General features: G+C 42.1%; 1 protein-coding gene across 1 annotated transcript in view; it reads right to left on the bottom strand.

The window, feature by feature from the left end:
- The window catches only part of cnksr2a (connector enhancer of kinase suppressor of Ras 2a), a 514,839-nt gene that overhangs the window by 111,332 nt on the left and 378,121 nt on the right, over positions 1-25,386 (bottom strand). Inside the window, exons 15-18 of the mRNA XM_067992723.1 lie at positions 17,988-18,033; positions 13,267-13,439; positions 3,751-3,824; positions 1,298-1,369 (exon numbers count right to left, since the gene is read on the bottom strand). Coding sequence (XP_067848824.1) covers positions 1,298-1,369; positions 3,751-3,824; positions 13,267-13,439; positions 17,988-18,033 — 365 coding nt within the window. The remainder of the gene's footprint in view (positions 1-1,297; positions 1,370-3,750; positions 3,825-13,266; positions 13,440-17,987; positions 18,034-25,386) is intronic.

Below are 25,386 nucleotides of genomic sequence, written 5' to 3'. Positions count from 1 at the left end.
CTCAGTCTTAGTAAAAGCCCCATCAGAGTCAACATACAGAGTATAGGAGATTGAGGGGTGATCTGATTGAGGTGTTTAAAATGTTGAAACGATTCGATTGGGTAGATACAGAGAAACTATTTCATCTGATGGTGAATCAAGAACAAGGGTCATGATCTTAAAATTCAAACTAGGCCATTTAGGAGTGAACTCAGGAAGCACTTTTTCCACACATAGGGTAGAAGAAATCTGGAATTCTCTTGCCTGAAAGGCTGTGGATGCTGTGATAGTTGGAGTTTTCAAGACTGAGATTGATGGATTTTTGTTAGGTAAGGGTATCAAGGGATATGCAGCTATGAAATGTAAATACAGTTGAGGTACAGATCTAATTGGATGGCAGAGCAGGTTCAAGGGGCTGAATGGCCTACTCCTGTTCCCATGTTCCTAAGTTAATTGTTTATATGTTGTTAATGTTGGGACACTTCTGTACTGGCCCTTAGTATTCTTGATGGGATGGTATAAACTTGATCTGGTATCACACTTTCACATGTATACATATTTTTGGTCATGGCATTTGTATTTATTTATTACATTTATCTGGTAACCTGGTAATCTAGTAATAGGTTAACAGGTAACCTGTTAAAAACAGGATGCTAAGAAAATATTGCAGTTCTTGCAACTTCTTCTGACACATCAGACAGAGACTCACTTCTAACTCCCTGCTCGAGCAAGATATTTCACCGATACGAAAAGTGATAAAAGAAAGCCAATAGCCAGGAGAAGGGAGACATTCGGTTTCGATACAAATAAGTTTCTTATGGGGGTAATTAACTCATTGCAAAATGTTCTTGTTGTATTTATGTTTCTGTCAAATGTTGAATGCTTCATATTTGCATTTAATTGCAAATAAATATAGTGGGTGTAGCTTGTGAAAACTCTGATCTGTACTTACTATCCACTATCCCAGAGCGAGTGTGACATTGTGGCATAAAACCATTAGGATAATTTTAAGAAATCGCGCTCTCACTGGCCGAGGCTTCATGCAGTTTTGTGAAACTACTCCTTATGTTTAATCCAGTAAACAAATTACTTTAAATAGGGTAATTGTCAACCTTTGGGTCATGCTACTCTGCCAAGAGCAGATTACTGGTAAGAATACCATTTCTGGAGTGTAGAGGACCAAGTTCACTATGGGAATCTGCCGAGAGAGAAAATGGTCCTATAAACACTTGTAACAGCTGTAAACACAAGTTCTTGATCATTGCACCAATTAACCTCTTCAGCTACACTGAACTACCTTGTTGCATTTCGTACGTACCTGTTCATATCATCCATATTATCCGCTGCAAAGTAAAAGCTTTTAATCTTGGGATGGCATGCTTTGAATGCGCTGTTAAAGAGAGAGAGATGCACACAATAAAAACCACAAGCTCTCGTAGATTATTTCTACATAAAAATATTCAACTACTCTCAGCTGTTGAAAAAGCATCATTAATGGTTGATATTAAATAATTTCTCCCTGCAGGGTAACATATGGAAAATGACAGAGAGGAAAAGACCTACTGGTCTATCCAGCCTGTCCCACAAAACTGCACGTTTTTGTCAAGCCCTGCTTTTTGTACCCCAGGGCTAAAGAGGGGAAAAATTAAAAACAACCAGGATTCCATCTCCTGATTGCTATCCATTAAGTTCTATTGGAACATGTGGGTGGGGTTAGGGTAGGGTCAGGATAGGGTCTGCCGTCATGCCGCCAGTCAAATAGCCTGCTGACTCTGACTGTCCAGCCCACATATTAAGAATGATCATTTGGGTAAACAGTTAAAAATGTTACAGAATCATTACTATATTATCTGTGGGATACAACACTTACTTTAGAGTGTGTTATGAACCAATAAAGCATCAAGGAGGTCAGATGACATAAACAAAATCATTAATACTGACATCATCATCATCATCTGAGCCCTTGGTTTTCCTACACTTGAAGCACACTCGATTCCACTTTTGCTGACATTTTTTGTGGGTGCTTCAAGAACTGCAATGGATGGACGGAATGCTTCTGCGGTCAAATCTTGAAAAATGATAAAACTGCAATGCTGATGTACCACGTGATTGTAATTGCAGTGACATTGTGATTTATTTTACTATATTACGGGAGCAAAGCATAAACTGTTTACAAAAATGGATACCTGGAATTGTGTCACGAGACTGAAAAAACTGAAGAAAGATTTGCACTTATATTCTCTCTTGACATATCTCTCAGAAATGTCTCAAGGTGCTTCATATACAATGAATTACTTTGAAGTGCAATGACAGTTCCTGTGAAACGACTGGAAATAGGAGTACAGCAAGACCCCACAAGCAGCAAAAAGATAAATTACTAGTCAATCTGTTTTTAGTGGTGCTGGTTGAGGGAGGAATGTTAGCCAGGGCATTGGGGGTGCTCCATGCTTTTCTTCAAATGGAATCTTTAATACTCAACTGAACCAGAACATACAGATGGGACCTTTGTTTAATGTCTCATCTGAAAGGCAGCATCTCTGAAATGCAGCACCCTTTTGGTACTGCACTGGTCTGTCAGCCTACATTATAGCTACTTTTATGTTGGGTTATATGCCACACTAGTGCTGCCAGCTTCCAGCAGCAGGACCTGTTTGTTTTAAATCAGGTCTCCCAGGCAGCTTGCCTTAGCAAAACTGGCAAGTTTACTTTGTGGTTAACCCAGTTCTGTGAAAACTGCACGTTGGGAGCCACTAGCGCTTTATAAAAACAGCTTATACAATCAAGTCCTGAAGGTTGGCCTCATGACCTTCTAACTCAAGACAAGGGTTTATCAACCGAGCAAAGCTGACAAACTAATCTGATCATGGTTTCTGATGGTGTCAAACAAAAAATGAGAAGCTCGAACAAAATATAAACATCAGCTAAAGCCTGAGATATTTTCAGAACCTTGTTTTAGATTGATTTTGGGTCTCTTACTTTATAAAATATAAAAAAATAATTGCCTTAAAAGAAATCTGCAATTCAATAATATACTTTGACATTTCTGACTTATTTTCCTAGTTACAATTTGGGTATTTCAAATGGTCTAAAATCCTGGAACTGGACAATACATTTTATCAGAGATTAAAGTGGACTATATTAATACAGAACACGATCAGTTTTTGGAGAGTGAGAGCATTTGCTGATGGTGTGGTGTGTTAGGAAATTAACATACTGTAGCACTGAGTTTATAAAAATTATCGTAAAATAATGCAGAATTTGTGTTAAATTTGATTTGCCTTTTGTGGCCACAGAATTTACATATTTACACACTTAAGTAAGGACAATACTTTTCAATAACTTTTGAACCTGCTGCTTCATCTAAGGTAATCTCATATTTTTCTTTGTTTGTACTCATGTACATAACCAAATAGGCTAGGAAAACGGCAGAAAATACAGGGAAGGAAACAGAGGGAAAAAAATCTGTGTACAGGAAATTCTGACCACAGTATGAGAGACTGGATCAGATAAACCGGATGGCATGGCCTAGAAATTGGCCGGAGGCAGCAACCGGGAGGGAAGTCTTAATATAGTATTTTTAAAACAAAAAAAATGCATCAATTCATTTGCAAAACTCAAAGAATGTATAGTTATTAATCTCGTAGTGTAAAATGAACATGGGGACGTATAACCAACATTACTCCCTGAATAGCAGATCATATTGAATTAATTTCCTTCCTGTAAAGTCAAAGATTAAAGGGATCAACAGACCATCACTGCCATAATACTTACTACTTTTTCCGACATTCACTTGCTCTGTCAATTTTGAATTCAGACAGGCAGATAAATCCCTCAGCCTTCTCATCCTGAGGAAAATCAAAAAACCTAGTTGAACATTTTTTGCTGCATAATTTTTCATTTCTGAATCAATGACTCAAATGTTCAATGCATTAAGTATATTTTTTGAAAAGTGTTTTTACAATGCTGTTATTGCATTGAGTCCAAAATAACGCAAGTGGTTTGAGCAGGTAGAATCAATCCAAATGAAAATATACAAACTTTAGGTTGGAAGCTAAGCACTCCTAAATGGCAAATCATTAGTGGTACTGGGAAATAATTTCCTCAGTTTGCTAATGTTAGCAGAAGAATTGATCATGAATAAAAAGTGACCTTCCCTTTGACAAACAAGTAAATAAAATGTTAACCAGTCTTTTCTTTACCGATGCTGGCTGGCCTGCTGTACATTTCCAGCATTTTCTGTGTGTTTCCAATTTCCAACATGCGCAGTGTTTTTCTTTTTATTAGAGGAAAATATATCCCATTCATTTTTCCAATTAAGTTCCAGATTTGGCAACATCTAACTTCAATAGAATATGCTGCAAATGGTAACTGTACCACATTTATTTATGTTTTACCATACTGAGAGGAATGAAGCAAAAAATGAGAGCGCTAAACATAAATACATATAGTTACTTAGTTTTCACGTGAGCCACGAAGTTGCAATGATGTTCATGCACACTTTTAAGGATTGAAAATGCAATGACTGACAACTGCACCAAATACTATAGGTTTAAGTCTTCTAGAAATTGAGAATAACAGAAAAAAAACTTACAGTGCCTCATATGGTAGACTCTCTCTCTCTCTATATATATATATACACTACTACTATGTTATGTGGTTTTGCTGTAGCAAATTACCCCCAAAATATTAGCAAAATAAGTTGTGTGGAAAGTACTGGTTTTGCAAAGTAAGAACAATAGCAATCCATCAGTGCTTCCAGCTTTCTAAAAATTACACAATGTGGGCTCGATTTTAAAAGGGCGGCGGGATGGCAGCAGGGGGTGTCAATGGGCGTGCGGCAAACTCGAAGAATAAAAACTTACCATTCCCCACGAGATTGCGACTTAATTGGTGCCATTAATCTTGTTTCTGGGTTTGTTGTCCAAAAGTTGTGCAGCGGGCAGACTGCGCACCTGCATGACAGGCTGTCAGCTGGAGCGTCTAGATTTAAAGGGCCATTGCTCCAATGGATTTTGCTGGAGCAAAGAGCAAGAAGACCCAATGGAGCAGCACAGGGGCAAGGCTGCTCCAAGATTCAGCATCACTTCAGGTGCTAATGGCCGGGATGAGAACATAAGAAATAGGAGCAGGAGTAGGCCAATTGGCCCCTCGAGCCTGCTCCGCCATTCAATAAGATCATGGCTGATCTGATCCTAACCTCAAATCTAAATTCATGTCCAATTTCCTGCCCGTTCCCCGTAACCGCTAATTCCCTTTACTTCTAGGAAACTGTTGATTTCTGTTTTAAATTTATTTAATGATGGAGCTTCCACAGCTTCCAGGGGCAGCAAATTCCACAGACCTCCTACCCTCTGAGTGAAGAAGTTTCTCCTCATCTCAGTTTTGAAAGAGCAGCCCCTTATTCTAAGATTATGCCCCTTAGTTCTAGTTTCACCCATCCTTGGGAACATCCTTACCGCATCCACCCGATCAAGCCCCGATTGCCTCTCATTCTTCTGAACTCCAATGAGTAGAGTCCCAATCTACTCAACCTCTCCTCATATGTCCGCCCCCTCATCCTCGGGATTAACCGAGTGAACCTTCTTTGTACTGCCTCGAGAGCAAGTATGTCTTTTCTTAAGTATGGACACCAAAACTGTATGCAATATTCCAGGTGCGGTCTCACCAATACCTTATATAACTGCAGCAATACCTCCCTGTTTTTATATTCTATCCCCCTAGCAATAAAAGCCAACATTCTGTTGGCCTTCTTGATCACCTGCTGCACCTGCATACTAACTTTTTGATTTTCTTGCACTAGGACCCCCAGATCCCTTTGTACTGCAGTACTTTCCAGTTTCTTGCCATTAAGATAATAACTTGCTCTCTGATTTTTCCTGCCAAAGTGCATAACCTCACATTTTCCAATATTGTATTGCATCTGCCAAATCTCCGCCCACTCACCCAGCCTGTCTATATCCCCTTGTAGGTTTTTTATGTCCTCCTCACTCTCTACTTTCCCTCCCATCTTTGTATCATCTGCAAACTTTGATATGTTACACTCGGTCCCCTCCTCCAAATCGTTAATATAGATTGTAAAGAGTTGGGGACCCAGCACCGACCCCTGCGGAACACCACTGGCTACTGGTTGCCAGTCCGAGAATGAACCATTTATCCCAACTCTCTGCTTCCTGTTAGATAACCAATCCTCCACCCATGCCAGAATATTACCCCCAATCCAGTGATTCTTTATCTTGAGCAATAATCTTTTATGTGGCACCTTGTCGAATGCCTTCTGGAAGTCTAAATACATTACGTCCACTGGTTCCCCTTTATCCACCCTGTACGTTATGTCCTCAAAGAACTCAAGCAAATTTGTAAGACATGACTTCCCCTTCATAAAGCCATGCTGACTTTGTCCTATTAAATTATGTTTATCTAAATGTTCCGTTACTGTCTCCTTAATAATCGACTCCAATATTTTACCCACCACAGATGTTAGGCTAACTGGTCCATAATTTCCAGCCTTCTGCCTACTACCCTTTTTAAATAAGGGTGTTACATTAGCAGTTTTCCAATCTGCCGGGACCTTTGCCAAGTCCAGAGAATTTTGGAAAATTATTACCAAAGCATCCACAATCCCTACTGCCACTTCCCTCAAGACCCTAGGATGTAAGCCATCAGGTCCAGGGGATTTATCCGCCTTGAGTCCCATTAATTTACTGAGTACCAATTCCTTAGTGATTTTAATCGTATTTAGCTCCTCCCCCCGTAGAGCCCCCTGTTTGTCCAGTGTTGGGATATTCTTAGTGTCCTCTACCGTAAAGACTGAAACAAAATATTTGTTCAGCATTTTTGCCATCTCCATGTTTCCCACCATTAATTTCCCGGTCTCATCCTCTAAGGGACCTACCTTTGCCTGAGCCACCCTTTTTCTTTTTCTATAACTATAGAAACTCTTGCTATCTGTTTTTATATTTTTTGCTAATTTATTTTCATAATCCATCTTCCCTTTCTTAATCAATCCTTTCGTTACTTTTTGCTGTCTTTTGAAGACTTCCCAATCTTCTATCCTCCCACTAAGTTTGGCTACCTTATATGTCCTTGTTTTTAGTCGGATACTATCCTTAATTTCTTTACTTAGCCATGGATGGCTGTCATTTCTTTTACACCCTTTTTTCCTCAGTGGAATATTTTTTTTTTGAAAGTTGTAAAATAACTCCTTAAATGAACACCACTGTTCATGTACCGTCTTACCCTTTAATCTATTTTCCCAGTCCACTTTAATCAATTCCACTCTCATACCATCATAGTCTCCTTTATTCAAGCTCAGTACGCTTGTTTGAGAACCAACCTTCTCACCCTCTAATTGGTTATGGAATGTAACCATGTTATGGTCACTCATTCCAAGGGGATCCTTAACTAGGACATTATTAATTAATCCTGGCTCATTACACAGGCCCAGGTCCAAGGTTGCTTGCCCCCTTTTAGGATCAGTTACATACTGCTCAAGAAATCCATCCCCAATACACTCAATAAACTCTTCCTCAAGGCTGCCCTGCCCAATTTGATTTGTCCAGTTAATATGATAGTTGAAATCCCCCATAATTATAGCTGTTCCCTTATTACATGCCCCGACTATTTCCTGATTAATACTTCTTCTAGCAGAGTTGCAACTATTAGGAGGCCTATGTACTACGCCCACTAGTGTTTTTTTCCCCTTATTATTCCTTATCTCTACCCAAACTGTTTCATTATCCTGATCCTTTGTCCCAATATCATTTCTCAGTGTTACAGTGATTCCTTCCTTTATTAACATAGCCACCCCACCTCCCCTTCCTTCCTGCCTGTCCTTCCTGATTGTTAAATACCCTGGCATATTTAATTCCCAGTCGTTGTCACCTTGCAGCCATGTTTCTGTAATGGCCACAAGATCATACCCATACGTAGTTATTTGTGCTACGTGCATTCAGATAAAGAACTTTCAAATATGTTTTGTGACACTTAGTTCTTGCTTTTTCCTTTTTTAACACTTTACCTTTTACTCCATACCTTCTGTCCCTTCCTGGAGGAGGAGGAGGGAACTATTTTACCCGGCCGACAGGAGGAAGTGCCCTGACTCTGCCACCAAGAAGGCCTGGCTCGAGGTGGCAGAGGAGGTCACCAGCAGGAGAAACATATCCCGCACCTGGGTCCAGTGCAGGAAGCGTTTCAATGACCTAACTAGGTCAGCAAAAGTGAGTACACTTACTGATTCTCCTGCATTCCGTGTTCCACATCACCGCTCCCCCCAACTCATTCTGCACTGCCAAGACTACTCCACCACATCACTCCTCACACCCACTTAAGGGTCATCCTCAACTTACCTTCACTTCCTGGGCACTTCCTCACCTCCCCATTTGTGACCCCACCACTACCACTCACTCCAATCCTGATCCAATGTGATGTCTCTGTCGCATACTCACCCTCTGATGCATCTCTTTCACGGTCAGCCTCACCCAAACCAATGCATCAATCGGCTGGCCACTTCATCATCACTCACTTACACATCTGTACTTTCTCCCCTTCTAGAAGAGAGCGCAAAATGCACGCAAGAGGGTGAGGACTGGAGGGGGGCCACAACAAATAGCAGTCCTCACAGAGACAGAGGAGGAGGCGGCCCTGGAGATCAGCCGCACCCTCGAGTGCCTGTCCGTCGGGGACGCTGAGACTGGCACTCCACAAACGTCTGGTGACACAACTTTAACATTCATCACACACAACATGAATTGATGTTAACAATGATTGGCATGTTGAACACCTCAGTGTGCTCATCGCAACATGACACATCTGTGATGATGCTTAGTATTGCCTTCTGTTCACTTACAGGCCCTTCAACGACTGCGGTGACGGGAGAGGCGATTCCTCAGAGGAGCTCCTGGCCTCTGAGGTTCGCACCGTCACATCTGAGCGAGCCATGCACCACATACTCGGTAGGTCCTAATAGTCAGTTAGTTGGGTTGGCACCTGGTGAGTCACCACACAAAAGTGAGCACGAGCAGACACTGGTGGCAGGGACAGCTGTGGAGAGTCCGTGTCGGTGGGAGCACTCCTCTCCAGGCTCTGCTCAGCTGGACACAGACGCTGAACCCCGGGGGCCATCCTTTAAAAGGAGAATGATCGAGGGACAGCAGCACATTTGCGAGGTACTGGAACAGGTGCCACGCGCACTCTCCACAATAGTGTAGAGGTTGGAGGAGTCCAACTCCTGCATTAGTGGAATGGTGGCACAGGTACGTGAGGAACTGTAGGAGATAATGTCGCAGGTAACTGCTGAAATGTCTGAGATAGTGTCGCAGGTAAGTGTTGGGAATGTCTGCGATGGAGAGAAGGCCAGCCTCCGTTGAGCTTCAGGCACGGCTCAAAAATGAGTCCATTCAGGTCCTGACAACGGCCGTTCGGACTCACGGTGAACAACATTCTGCCGCCTTAAACAGGCAGACAGAAACTTTACAACTGGCCTTCCAAGGCATCATACATCTCCTCCAAACTGTTCTCCAGCAGGGTCGTAGCAGTGATGTGGGCCTGGTCCAGGAGAGGGATGATGGTGAAAGGGAACATGGAAGTGGGGACGCCACTCAAAGCGCTCCCACATCTCACCCGTTGCCTCCCTCTCAACCAGTACCCGCAATGCTGCCTCCTCTCCAGGTGGCCGAGTGGAGCAGTCGTTGGAGGGACCCTCACAGGCTCCAAAACCCAGAGGGCATAGGCCCAAAACATCTCGGCAGACCGACCATGGACATGAACAACCTGCCAATACCTCTGCTGCAGCCACAGGGGATGCACCATGTAGAAGTGGTAGAAAGAGAAAGACTAAGGATTTGTGATCACGAAGGGTATGCACAAGGGTGTCTGACAGACTGTCATGTTTTTCATTTATATTTGTTTTTTGTTGAAGTCACATTAAATGTTATCATTCTCACCACTACTGCCACGTCTTGCCCATTCTTGACTGGCTTTTGTGATAATGCCCTTTCATGTGCTTCATCATGAACGGTGACACTTGATGCCATCCAGTGGGTCACTTCACAGTGGGTGTATGTGTAGTTGCAGGACTGTTTTGTGCGGGGGGGTGGGGGGTGGCTGGTGTTGGCGCTGGTCTTTCCTGGTTGTGAGAGGACTGGACTCTTCTCACTTTCTGATCTTACGAGAACTGTTCACATATGAGTGACTCCCTGGCCTCACAAGCAGCCAGGTGAGCCGCTGCTGTGCCCGTGAGTTTGTCGTCCTCCTCCTCCTGCTGCTCCTCCTCAATGATGATTGCAGAAGTTGACGTAGTGCGAGGCCCTGCAAAACAAACCGTCGATGACCTGCCTTATGCACTTGTGTGCAGATGACTAAGAGACCCCGGTGATGTCACCGGTGGCATCCTAGAATGAAGCCAATGAGGCGAAGAAATTGAGGGCAGTGGTCACTTTAACAGCGACGGGTAATGAGATGCTGCCAGGCCCAGCCGGGAGCAGCTTGGCATGAAGGAGGCTGCAGATGTCTGGTAACTCATTCTCAGCCTCCATATGCACTGCTCCTCTGAAAGGTCCAGGAAACTCAGCCTCGGTCTGTAGACCCTCTGACCAGGGTAGTGCCTCCTGCAACATCTGTCCCTCTGATGTTCCCCTCTCTGCTCTCGTGCTGGTGCCTGTGGCGCACCTCTGTGATGTGGAGCTGCAAGTGGCGTAAGTGCACGCCGTGCCTGGCGAGGATGGTGATGTTTCTCGTCCTCAGATGTACTGGTGAATGCAGCCATCGCGCTGCCCCCCCCCCCCCCCCCCATCCTGATGGTGTCGGTTTGAGGGGGTCCAAAAAGTTGGTAAATATGTGTAAACAGAACAATTCTGATTGTGAACCAAGAATTCTCAGTCTAAACACAAAGAAGTCCCAGCCAAAAGTTTGTCTGCGAGAACTGAGTGCCCTGCGGCAATAACTCATCTTATCTGTCAAACAGGGATTTAAATGTCCAAATGGCTGCCGGCTGAAACACGATTCATTTCCCATGGTGTTCTTCATGCAGCACAGGAAACACGTTGAGGCAGCGTTGAAATCGCTTGCCTTCACAGCTAATTGCATTTTTGGATTTTTTTAACTAGTTTAAAAACTTCAATTGCTGCTTTAAATATCGTCCCACCGGCTTCAATTGCTGGCAGGACTTCCCACACAAATGACTCTGGTTTGTGCGCGTTCTTAAGCGTGTTGGAGCCAGGATTTCTGCCCGCTCCTGGAAAACACGATTTTCTTTGCCCCCCCTCCCCTGCCCCCAACGCACCCCCACTTTTGTTTCAAAATCGAATCCCATAGCTTTACAAATTCCCAGAATTCACTCTGAAGTGTGCAAATACTAGAGCTCTGCAAGCACTAGTTACATTGCAAAAATAAACATAAATCATAAATGGATCCTCTCAGACAATTACTTTCAAAGAATGATATTCACTGCTTGATTTTATTTTACAAAAAGCTTTCTTCTTATTCATGCATTTCTTTCCTCCCGTTAACTCCCCTGTGAGAAATGTGCACCGTAGGTTGGTAGAGTGGGCAGTGACCTGCTCAAAGTCCTTGCTAAAGTTACTCTACAACCGGACAATATTGTAGATTACAGAGTGCATTGACAGGGTCTATGCTCTGATCTGACTTCCTTTCACTCCTCCTCATGGCGAAAGCTTCTTACTTCCACTCATCTCCTCCCCAGCTGATTCAAGCTAAAGTCATGAACTTAACCATGTGGGGAAACTCAGATGCCAAGCTGACTCCACCTACTGTGTGACATAGAATCATAGAAGTTTACAACATGGAAACAGGCCCTTCGGCCCAACATGTCCATGTCGACCAGTTTATACCACTAAGCTAGTCCCAATTGCCTGCACTTGGCCCATATCCCTCTATACCCATCTTACCCATGTAACTGTCCAAATGCTTTTTAAAAGACAAAATTGTATCCGCCTCTACTACTGCCTCTGGCAGCTCGTTCCAGACACTCACCACCCTTTGAGTGAAAAAATTGCCCCTCTGGACCCTTTTGTATCTCTCCCCTCTCACCTTCAATCTATGCCCCCTCGTTATAGACTCCCCTACCTTTGGGAAAAGATTTTGACTATCTACCCTATCTATGTCCCTCATTATTTAATAGACTTCTATAAGATCACCCCTAAACCTCCTACTCTCCAGGGAAAAAAGTCTCAGTCTATCCAACCTCTCCCTATAAGTCAAACCATCAAGTCCCGGTAGCATCCTAGTAAATCTTTTCTGCACTCTTTCCAGTTTAATAATATCCTTTCTATAATAGGGTGACCAGAACTGTACACAGTATTCCAAGTGTGGCCTTACTAATGTCTTGTACAACTTCAACAAGACATCCCAACTCCTGCATTCAATGTTCTGACCAATGAAACCAAGCATGCTGAATGCCTTCTTCACCACCCTATCCACCTGTGACTCCACTTTCAAGGAGCTATGAACCTGTACTCCCAGATCCCTTGTTCTATAACTCTGCCCAACGCCCTACCATACTAAGTTAGTTCACTAACCTCCTGTACTGTCACCAACTCTGACACACTAAGTTAGTTCACTAACCTCCTGTACCATCACCTACTCTGTGACACAGTAAGTTAGTTCACTAACCTCCTGTACCGTCACCTACTCTGTGACACAGTAAGTGAGTTCACTAGCCTCCTGTACCGTCACCTACTCTGTGACACAGTAAGTTAGTTCACTAACCTCCTGTACCGTCACCTACTCTGTGACACAGTAAGTTAGTTCACTAGCCTCCTGTACCGTCACCTACTCTGTGACACAGTAAGTTAGTTCACTAACCTCCTGTACCGTCACCTACTCTGACACACTAAGTTAGTTCACTGACCTCCTGTACTATCAGGCAATTTAGAAAAAGATACCTTTTGAAGAAAAACTGCAGCAGACTCACAAACCAATTATACATTAGCTTCCCCTCTTTAGAATGGTCTGTACAGTTGTGTGAAAAAGGCTGCATGTCTGGACTAATATTTTCTTACTTGAGGCAAAATCCCTGCTGAGCTGACTCCTTTAACAGTTTACATTGCTGAGAATTTTCAATCACTCAGTTTTTTTTACACTTCAAAAAGTACTTAATTGGCTGTAAAGTGCATTGGGACGTCCTGAGGTCGTGAAAGGTGCTGTATGAATGCAAGTTCTTTCCTTTTTAAAACATTTTTTTTGAAAACATTTAATCCTGTGCGCTGAGACCTGAACTCATACACTAGAGACATATACATTCATAGTAAGCATGTTTAAATCTGATCTTACTTCTTCATTCATGTACCAGTACAGCGAGACATCCTTCAATACAACCCAGTACTTTTTCCACTTCTGTGAAAAATAGCTCTTGGCATCCTTTTTCTTCCATAACCAGCCTTCGCAGTCTCCACGACCAAGATCCTTGCAAGAAATTCTTCTCCTGCTCATAGCTGTCACTGTACCTGAAATTACCAGGAGGCAGGAGAAGGTCAGGCACTCAAATACTCAGATAGACATAATGTGTACAAGTCTGCCCAGAAGTAATGTTATCTCCAGGGGTGTCTCAGTTTACCCTTTTTTATAATTAGTCTTTGAAGATTAATACAGATCTGCATTATTACCACACCATTAATGCAATTTTCCACACAACATACATTTCCCCTCTCTGTAAGAAATTGCATATTGAGGCTTCAGGCTCGGGTCAGTGGTGGCACTCTCCCTGCTGAGTCAGATGACTGTGGTACAATTCCCACTCCAGAGATCTAAGAACATAAGCTAGGCTGAGTACTGAGGGAGTGTTGCACTGTCGGAAGTGCTGTCTTTCGGATGAGACGTTAAACCAAGGACTCGTCTGCCCTCTCAGGTGAACGGAAAAGCTCCCACTTTTCAAAGAAGAGCAGGAGAGTTCTCCTGGTGTCCTGGCCAATATTTATCCCTCAACCAACATCATTAAAAAACAGATTATCTGGACATTATCTCACTGCCGTTTGTAGAACTCTGCTATGCGCAAAATTGGCTGCTGCATTTCCCTACATTACAACAGTGACTGCACTTCAAATGTACTTAATTAGCTGTAAAATGCTTTGGGATGTCCTGAGATTGTGAAAGGCACTATATAAATGCAAGTTCTTTATTTTCTTTTAATACTCTCCTGGATTTCGGTCCCTCTTCCCAAAGGGGGAAGATGGATTTTATGTGCCTGAAGGTATACTTCTACCAAACCAATAATGGTGTCTCTTACAAATGAAATGAACTAATAATTAGTATTTCAATATTTAGAATAAAGCGTAAAATTCACAATAGCCTTGTACTTCCGGATACAGACACACACACACAGATACATACATATTCTCACTTTAAGGACATCAAGTAAACATTTAATTCATTCACACACAGCCAACAGGAATGATTTAAACTGAAAAAACTGTTTGCAAATACAGATTCACTCCCAATTATGGCAGGAAACATAGCGGGTCAGTCAACTGTAAAAAGACAGTCATATGTGCACCAAAAGTCCCTGTGGTTGAAAGCAGTCTCTACAAAATAACCTTGGGTAATATACACATGAAGTTTTAACTTGAAACCAGAAAGGAAATGGTACAGTTTATTAATCACAATGAGTGTGTTTGGGAAGCTACATTTAAATCACAATTTGAAAATAACTCTCTCAAATTTACCTTCCATACCACAAGTGTAACACAAGACTTCACCAATACAGGTGCCAATCAATATTGACAACAACGCCAATACTGTGGTATCTGAGAGTATGAACTGTTGAGCATACTTTGAGGTTAGCTTCACCGTGCCCTACCAATTTTACCATCTCTATCAAGTATTCCTGGCCCACGAATGTGCTTAGCAAACTGCTAGGATGCATATGAGAAACTCCAAGTCCACCTCTCTCCCAATAGTGAAGCACCTCATCTCTATTCAGCTCTTCCCTACACCAAATGACTGAGAAGGTGAAACCGGGCACTGCTTCTTATCACTCACTCTGTGCCATGGTGCAATATGATACAATTGTGAAATGATACTTCTAACTCTGGCTATTTGTGGATATGGATACTCCAGTTATAACAGTTCATATTTTATTTTTGGAGATTTCTGCTGATAACTTCTTTTGATCTCCTGAAGAACATTTGAACTTCCTACAGTCCTAATACCTTGTTCTACCTATGTTAACTTTCCACTGGTTAGAGACAATGGTAGCTTTGAAGCTGTTCCTAATGTAGCCTGCTCTGCTGCCTGGAAAACTAGAGTAACTTTAAACACACCTGATTTTGCTCTGAAATTAAAAGGAGAAAACAAAGAAGCATTTCCTAACTTCAAGCAAAAGAAATCTTTCATGAGTTTATGCAGCATCTCTGGAAAGCGGATTACAACTCATACCCAAAGCGTAAAATCAGCAGCATTTTCTGCAAATTCAACCTTAAACCACAATTTAAGTCTAAAAGCATCATTGTCACCTGCAACTCCAAATAACACAGGGCTTTCTTTATAACCTTCAAAACTCTGAAAAAACCATAAAGACTAAAGCAATATTTGAGTGAAACATTAAAAAGACTGCTAATGAACAATTCTTTATTATAATAAGAAGATAAAGTAAAAGCACGAAAGACTACAAGCTAGGTTAGCACCAGTTTTAATGGAGGCTCGTTAATTAACATCTACACTCAATTCAGCATCATTAGTATCAGCTTGGCTCAGTGACAGCACTCTCACTTCTGAGTCAGGAAGTTGTGGGTTCAAGTCCCATTCCAAAGCCTGAGCACATATTGTAGGCTGAAACTTCAGTGCAGTACTGAGGGGATGCTGCATTGTCAGAGGTGTCACCTTTTGATGAGATATTAAGCTGAGGCCTGTCTAACTGTTCAGATGAACATAAAAGATCCCATAGTACTATTTGAAGATGAGCAAGGAATTCTAGTGTTCTGGCCAACATTCATCCCTCCAGCAACACCATCAAAAACTGATTAAATGATCAATTATCCATTTTGTCTTTGTGGGGCCTTAAAGTGTGCAAGTTGGTTGCCACGTTTGCCTACACAACAGAGCCCACAAACCAAAAAGAGCATTTCAATAGCAGTGAAGCACTTTGGAATGTCTGAGGATGTGAAAGGCACTATATAAATACAAGTTCATGCTTCCAAGTTCTTTCTTGTACAATTAAAAGTCTTGAATCTAGCATGCACTCGTAGCTTCCCACATTTCCACAGAGTTCCACCTTTTAAGTGTGGCTTCAGAGTCATCAGACCTCAAAATTTTCATCCCTCAAGGCACCACGGCATATAAATTCGGGTGCTCCGATATGTGGCCTCGGTCCTCATTCCCATGAAGCAAGCGAGCTGCGGAGAATGAGGCATCTCGCCCGGTGAAGTGTTGCTAAAGATCAGGCCGCTGCGATGTTAGCAGCTGCCCTCAATTAAGTGAGTGGGGGGGATGGGGTGGTTGGGTGGTGGGGTGGTGGGGTGGGGGAGCGTCCCGCGTTCTTTTAATTTAGGGTTGGGAGGAACGCTCCTACTCCTACTGGTAAGTATGGGGCCCTTCCTGCCGGTTAGCACACTTTGTGCTGTGCGAGTTCAGCACATGGTGAATAAAGTGCTGGCACATTCCAATATCTACAATGGGTCCTGCAAGAAGCGCAGGACTCTAATTTACATAAATTATTCTTGACTTTCGATGTTGCCGGAGTGCACCAACGATGCAATCGCAACCTCCTTTCCCAATATGGCAGGCGGCTCATTCCGGCCGGAAATTTGGGCCGTTTCATGCCCGCCATATTGAGGGCTTAGTAGGCTGGTCAGCATCCTAAAAACGGGCGTTGCGCAGTTGAATTTATAGGCCCACACCTCCAAAGCATCACTCATCCATGACTGGATTGGCTCACATAACCATTTATCTGTTGTTACCAATCAAATATGCAATTGAACGAATCAAAAGTAGTAAAAGGTACCATAAAGCAATGAATGACCAATAAATCCTTCACTTTTTTTTCCATCTAAGTTCATGAACTGGCAAAATTGATCAATTAAATCTCTCCATATAATTTCATCATGCTTTTTTGGGCTGTCATTTTTCTTTTTCACTCAGATCAGTGTTTTCAGAGAGAAGTGATATTTACAGCATATCAAAAAAAACACTATACAATTCTGATAAAAGATCACTAAGTGTGCTCAATAAATTGGTCATATAACGTAAGAAATGCCTGCAAGAAGCATTCCCCAAATGGTTTACCCTTCTGTCTGGGGTTTAGTTAGAATTTTCACTGGGCCTTGGGTGCTGGGGATTTCCAGGTCTGTAGACAAATCCCAGCTCATAATCGAGCTTCAATACTATATCTGGCTGTACATAATTTGAAAAGTCTGACATGCCATTATTTGTACAAAAACCTCTGCAGCACCAGAAAATGCCCTCAATTCATTTTTCCTCATTGATGTGTTAACCCTTTCACCAGCACACACATTTATTCAGAAACATAGAAAGATAGAAACTAGGAGCAAGAGTAGGCCATTCGGCCCTTCGGGCCTGCTCCGCCATTCAAAATGATCATGGCTGATCGTCTAATTCAGTACCCTGTTCCCGCTTTTTCCCCACACCCCTTGATCTCTTTAGCATTAAGAAATATATCTATCTCCTTCTTGAATACATCTAATGACTTGGCCTCCACTGCCTTCTGTTGCCTCCCTGGTCTTCACTTTTGCTTGCTGCAGTAGAATTTGAGAATAAAACATAATTTAATAAAAACAGAAGTTAAATAGACAAACACCATTGCATTAACCACAATTTCCAGACCCTAGTGCTACTGTGAAACCTTCAGCCTGGCCTTCAGTTAATGTATTTTATTTTTTTTAAACTTCAAAGTTAGGTACAATAGGATTAAAATCATCACACTTACAAAATGAAATATTTAGAATCAAGTACATTTCAACACTGCTTAAAACCACTAATCTGAAATTCCACCTCCAGAACAAAACAGAAAAAAATAAAGATTCATTAAAAGAATCCCATACCTTTGTTTCTTTTTTTGGACTTCTGCCCCAGGGATTGTTGGAACGTCTGAAATCGAAGAAGAGGAAAAGCAAGAATGAAAAATGTAAATTGAGGATTTTACAATTGATGTTCCATCTGGTTTTGAACTACATATGACACTGTCGTCATCTACATTGATATGTTTAACACTGGGCTGTTAACCTCAACTTAGATCAGCACTTCCTGTACTGCAGAATAAAAATAGAAACACAGCCTGCTAATTGGTACAAATCAACATTATTCACAAATACCTTTAGAGATATGAAAAAAAGATTGTTCCGTTTCTAGATGTAACAATATTCTACATTTAACAGGTGATGCCTTTCCAATATAAATGCTTCCTAAATACAGCATGGGAATGGAGTATTTATTTTGAGAGCTACATTTATAGAATACATCTGCAATACCGGAAAAAAAAAGTTATATGGTCTAACCACAAATTAACTCTGGGCTGTTATGAAGACTGCAGACATTCTACACACAAATGGTCACTGTTTCCTGATATCTACAGGCAAAAAGAAGACAGAAACCACACTTTTGAATTCTGCATAAATATGGCTACTGGAGCTCTCTAGGTAGTTTCATTTATCTGGTACATTCTGTATATCAAGGACAAATGGGCAATTTTTTACACCAACTGTCACAGCGCACTATAGGTTTAAAAGAAAGGCAGAAAACAACTAGCTCCTGGTACTCTATGACTACTTGTCACTCAGGAAGTGGTGGTGGTGGGGAGGTGGGGAGGCGGGGATGGGTGGAGGATGGGGGTTGGCTTTCAGATTTCCATCCCAGGCCTCCTTGGGTCAGGTTGGAAACTTGACATGATGGAAACAAGGGTAAAATCTGCAAGTCAGAATACTTTGACATTCTCCTATCAGAGTATGTTGGGACAAGAATGCTCTGACATTTTGTATGTAGTTTTGTTTGTGGTCATACCAATTCACTGAATTTTATGCACAGGAACAAAATATCACAACCGTTATTCAAGGGAGGACTAAGAAATTGTTGAAAATGTTAATCAGTGATTCCAAGACGAAAGATACTGCAGGGTTTCCTGGGAAATTTTCATTTATTATCAGAGGCACAATAATAAATTTCTCAGCTCCCTTTTGCATTCCCACCATAACTCCGATGGTAATACGGCAGAAGGGCCATAAAACAGACCAGACCTGGATATGCTGGGTTCCGGCTTTGTTCCCACTCGGCCTTTCACAGGATGAAGCCTCTGCCTGTCCCTTATGGGATCAGTGATGCGGAAGGGGTGGGGTAGAGGGGACTCCCTACATTGGAAATTGCAGAAGATTGGGGCATCTATGAGGGCTGGTGCGCCCAGTGAGGAGAGGGTACATGTGTCTTCCTTAGCTGATGTGGGGACTACCCTGGGGATCTAAGATCAAAGTCTTTTAGTGAGTGCAATGCAGTGACCCCCTTACAGGGGTAGGGGGGCTTGCAGGGGGTTGAATTGGAATGTTATCGAGTGGGAGTGATGCCTGACACCCATCCTTGGCCTGGGCAGCAAGACTGCATTTTGCAGCTTCCCAGGACAGGTGGGTGGGTGCCGGAGATGTGTCCCTAGTAGCACAGGTGCCTGCTGACAATGTTTAAATACTGGGCTCTCACAACTGACCCCACTTACTCCAGCAGGATCAATGGCAGAGGTCACCAGTGGGCGCGATCCTAGCATAATTGCATCAGATATTGGCAACATACTACTCAGTAGGTTTTAAAAAAATTTAATTCTCGGAATGTGGGTGTTGCTGGCAAGGCTGATTCCTACTTGCCCTTGAGAAGGACCTATTTCTTGAATCGCTGCAGTCCATGTGGTGAAGATACTCCCACAATGCTGCTAGGTAGAGAATTCCAGAATTTGGACCCAGCAACAAAAGAATGGCAATATACGTCCAAGTCATGACAGCGTGCGACTTGGAAGAGAACTTAGACGTGATGGTGTTCCCATGGTACCTGCTGCCCTTCTAGGTGGTAGAGGTTGAAGGTTTTGGAGTTTCTGCATTACATACTGTAGATAGTACACACTGCAGCCATGGTACGCAGATGGGGAGAGGGTGGATGTTTAGGTTAGTGGACTACTTTGTCCTGGATGGTGTTGAGCTTCTTGAGTTATGTTGCACCCATCCAGGCAAGTGGAGAGTATTCCATCACACTCCTGACTTGTGCCTTGTAGATGGTGGAAGGGCTTTGGGGAGTCAGGAGGTGAGCCACTCGCCACAGAATACCCAGCCTCTGACCTGCTCTGGAAACCACTGCATTTATGTGGCTGGTCCAGTTGTGTTTCTGGCCAGTCGTGACCCCCAGGATGCTGATGATGGGGGACTCGGTGATGGTAATACCATTGAACATCAAGAGGAGGTGGTTAGGCTCTCTCTTGTTGGAGATGGTCATTGCCTGGTATTTGTACGGCACAAATCTTACTTGCCACTTATCAGCCCAAGCCTGAATGTTATCCAGGTCTTGCTGCATGCAGGAATGGACTGTTCAATGGAACACTGTGCAATCATCAGTGAACAGCCCCACTGCAATGTTGTTAGCAAGTGGTGAGGTGGGGAGAGGAGGGCTGTGGAAAGAAGACATTTTCAATTATAAGTTGCACTGTCATTGAGTATGATTCAGCAAAAGAAAGCCATCACAGCACACAGATAAAGTGCCACATTATATAATTTTTCTGGTAACTGAAACATGAAAGAAAATAAAGAACAATTATCTGGTGCTGTGAAATACCTTTGTGGGCTACTTGTACGATCACAGCAAGAATCAAGACATCAAGCAAACTACTGAGAAACCAAGGAAGCTGGCCCTTAGTTTCCATAGCAACATGCTTCTGGGTTTTTTTTGGTGCAATTACTGCATAAAGCATGATTAAGTTATGTTTCAAAGTTAAAATTTATAATGTTTTTTTTCCCACTGAACTCAAACCTGTGATCGGCTGGTGTTCTAGTCCTCTATTTCTTCTCATGAGGGTTTCCATAATTTACTCATGGAAAAATAAACTGTAGGAGAGAACACATTTCTTTGTACTAAAAATCTTTCTCCCAAGAATCAAAATCAGTCCATTTCCAACCATGTATCTTTTTATTTCCTCTTTTCCTCCTCTTTCCTCTTGTCCTGCAGTCTCTGAAGCAACATTTTAATAGAGACCTGAATACTTCGCTGTTCAGTTATTGAAATGAACCAATTTTTACTTAGCAACCCGAGACCAACTCTCTAACGAGAGTACAATGCAAGCTAAATACAGAATACAACACTGTATTACATAGAATTACACAGGTCCACACGAGCCTCCTTCCTCCCTACTTCCTCTAACTCTATTGGCATATCTTATTCCTTTCTTCCTCATGTGTTTATCGAGCTTCTCCTTAAATGCATCTATGCTAGTCGCCTCAACTACTCCTTGTGGTAACGAGTTCCACATTCTAACCACTGTCAGGGTAAAGAAGTTTCTCCTGAATTGCCCATTGGATTTATTAGTGACTATCTTATATTTATGGCTCCTAGTTCTGGTCTCCCCCGCAAGTGGAAACATCTTCTTCACGTCTCTATACACAATTGTAAAGTCCACTATACAATAGCCACAATGCTATATTTTAAACAGGAATGGTTTTAGTGGTAAGAGGGCAAATGTACCTCTTCCCCCTCTAAATTTACAGAGCTGCTTTTGAAATTGGGTCTGTACTACAAAGTGGGTACTAATTATTGGTCTGACTGACACTTGAAGGATAACTAAGCTTGTTGAACTCTATTATCATTACCGAAAGCATGTTTATACTGACTGCAACAGACCGTGCGACTACTTGACAATGGTCAGGAGTATGGCTTGGTTGGCTACCAGCAATTTTGCACATTAGTAGCAGGTCATAAGCTCATATTTGCCCAGTTACAGGCAGTTTCTAAACGGCCTAATTTGAATTGCTTCTGCAGGAGGGTCTGTTTTATTCTGTTGTAGTGTTTGTTTATAGACAGGTTCAATGATGCTGCAGATACATTTGTAAATTTCTTAAAGGAATACTCCAGAGGAATGGAAAGCTTGCAGAATTTGTAAATTTGATAGCATTATCTATAGCCTGGTTCTTAACATCATTAGCATATTTTAGTACTTATTTTTAAAAATTCATAGCTGCTCATTTTGGAGTGTCATGGCAACTCAAATTGAAAATGGATGCTTCCAATGCTGCCTGTTTATTGGTAGATTTCTTACATGTTCATTAATATTCAGGGAGTCAGCATTGTTTGCCTAGCAGTGAATTACTCTGCTTTCCTGCTTTTTATGCATATATTTGAGCCAATTAACCAACTGTAATGTATACTTTGCACATTTCAAAATGTGACAAACACATACTAGATGTAAAACTTTTAATTAAATAAATTAACTTGCATTTATGTAGCGCTACAGTGCTTTATAGCTAATGACTTTGGATGAGGTGAGCACAGAAGTAAAATGAAATATTTTAATAGTATGCTATACACTAATTGGTAATCTTTTCACAGATGAGGGTGGAACTTTTGACCTCTTTGACATTTCTAGAGAGGTTTGGGGCTTGGCTAATGGTAGAATAGATTTTGCAGGATTGCATCCTTGACTCTTCAGGATGTGGTCCGACCAGCGAGGTGGTGACAATTTTAGAAATGTGTATACTGGCATAAAGATTTTAGTGCACCAAGGGGAATAGAGTTTAAGTGAATCTTCAGTTGCTGTACATTACAATACACTAAACTGTAATATAGGAGGGAATAAAGCCCACAGTCTCTGCTGGCACTGACTGATTTTGTGGCACAAACTGAGTGGGCAACTGCAGGAAATGGGATGGAGATTTCCACCCTCTTGAGTGCATGTTCCATTTTCCACTGTCCTTTCTGGTGGAACTGTTCACACTTCTTTGTGGGCACATGCAAATCAGTCGGTAATGATACGGTGCTCCTTTTCTGTCATTTGTGCTCATTCATATTTATGACAGTATAAAGAAGATGTTCAAGCTGTTGAGCATCACAAGTAAGATGGAAGAGAATTTGAAGGACCTAAACTGAACCCTTTACAAGTGCAGTAAAACATTTATGCAGTTTCTAACTACTTTGTCATATGCCTTTGTGCCATTTATGGAGGAGCTGCTATTCCCCCTGCCCCACCATCTAAGACAGGACACAATGCCTTTCCCATTGGTTTCTTGTCCCTCTCTCTTTTCTTCTTATAAGTGGAGGAGGAATTAGGTGCCGGGCTAGTAGAGCTGCATCAAAGATGCATGGAGCACCTGGCAGTACCCCCATACCAGAATAAGAAAGAAAGAACTTACATTTATTTGGCACCTTTCACGACTTAGAACATCCCAAAGCATTTCACAGCCAATGAAGTACTTTTGAGGTGTGGTCACTGTTGTAATGTAGGAGAAAACGGCAGCCAATTTGCGCACAGCAAGGTCCCACAAACAGCAATGAGGTAAATGACTAATTAAACTGGTTCAGTGATGTTTGCTGAATGATAAAAATTGGCCAGGACACCAGGAGAACTTCCCTGCTCTTCTTTGAATAGTGCCATAGGATCTTTGTGGCTACCTGAGAAGGCAAATGTGTTAATTATATCCATGCGATTTATATCAATTAGTGTTAATTGTATTCAGGTGGTGTATATCAGTTGGGAACTCTCTTGTATCCTTTTATAAGAGAGCTGATCTGGGATGTGGTGCGGATGCAATGTGGAGCTCTGTGAATAAAGGGTGGGAAGCAACTGAAGACCAGGCGCTAGTATTCTATCCTTCACCACCAGGCTTCCGAATTTATAACAAAATGGACCTCGGTTTGACGTTTTATTTGAAAGTTGAGACCTCTGACAGTGCAGCATTCCCTCGGTACCAGCCTAGATTACGTGCTCAAGTCTCTGGAGTGGGGCTTGAATGCAATCTTCCGACTCAGAGGCGAGACTGTTACTACTGAACCAAGGTTGACATCTTATAGAGTACACAGGTAGAAGTGCTCATATCAACACTCGACCAAAGAACAGTCGGGGGAGGGTCACCGTAATTGGCGGAAATGCTTAGTGCTGTCCATTCTTGGAAGGACTTACCTTGGCTTAACTGGTGCGGTGGTTAGACTTTTTTTGGCACTCACTGCCCTGGCCACCTCTGTCCACTGCCCCAAGCAGCCCTCCTTAGGGCCCTACATTATTCCACATCAAATAAGACCTTCTTTCCTCCTTACTTCATCCAACAGTACTTTGACAACTCCATCAGAGAATATGGAGGTTTACTGCCCTTCTGCAGATTTCAGAGACATTTTTGTAAAGATACCTTTGTATTTTGCTCCCAATCCATTTTGGTGGATGACTGCCTCTTTAAGCTGCTGCGGGCCTTTAAATCCTACAGCAGCGCACTAGTTTCTGCTCCCCCCTCATTTTTCCGATTACATCGGCTCCCATTCATTAGTATTCCTAATGTCTGGAGCTCGCCCTGATTATTTAATTAGGCTGACATTAGAAGTATGGAAAAGCTAGGCTTCTTTGTTTAATTATTCTGTGGATTTTGAAATCAATTGAGTAACACTATATAAGCACAATACTGAAAATTATATAAGCAATAATACCTCTTTTCACTTATCTCGGTAATTTTTTGCCACCTACATATGACGTATTTCCAAGCCTCAGGCTGTCCCAAAGTGCTTTACAGCCAATGAAGTACTTTTGAAATGTAGTCACTGTTGTAATGTGACACAGCTGTGAGGAAACGCAACAGCCAATTTGCGCACAGCAAGGTCTCACAAACAGCAATGAGATAATGATCAGATAATCTTTTTTAAGCGATGTTGGTTGAAAGATAAATATTAGCCAGGACACCACAGAGAACTCGCCTACTCTTTTGCGAAATGTGCTGTGGGATCATTTGTGTCCACCTGAGGGGGCAGACGGGGCCTCGATTTAATGTCTTATCCGAAAGACTTTTGTTTTTCCATTTATAAAGGCAGTTCTTTGTTGTTGCAGAAAGCTGAGAATGTTTGATGATAGTGCCTGATTCACAGCCTGATTATGCAGCACCATTGTTGGAACCACTTCACCTGCTCCTGACCTTGGTTTGTTTATTACACAGTACACTGTATAACAAAAAGAAACTTACTTATTTTTAAATTCAATTCAGCAGCACAAAAGGTTTGGAGAGTGATTTAATTTCATGCCCAATAGATTTCATATATCTCACATGGTTTTCAATTCCAGTCAGGTATCCTTGCTCTTCTGTGCCTACCCTAGACATACACTGACCATTTCTGTTCAAAACCACAGAACAACACCCTTAGGAACTGCTTTGGGAATCAAAAGCAAAACACAAAATAAACACCATCTCCTGCAAACCAACTATTGTACCTGGAAAAACCTCCACATTCCATTAC

This window comes from Heptranchias perlo, chromosome 11 (genome assembly GCF_035084215.1).
Source record: "Heptranchias perlo isolate sHepPer1 chromosome 11, sHepPer1.hap1, whole genome shotgun sequence".
Lineage (NCBI taxonomy): Eukaryota > Metazoa > Chordata > Chondrichthyes > Hexanchiformes > Hexanchidae > Heptranchias > Heptranchias perlo.
The sequence above is the reverse complement of the archived record's forward strand: the minus strand, read 5'-3'. Positions and strand labels throughout refer to the sequence as shown.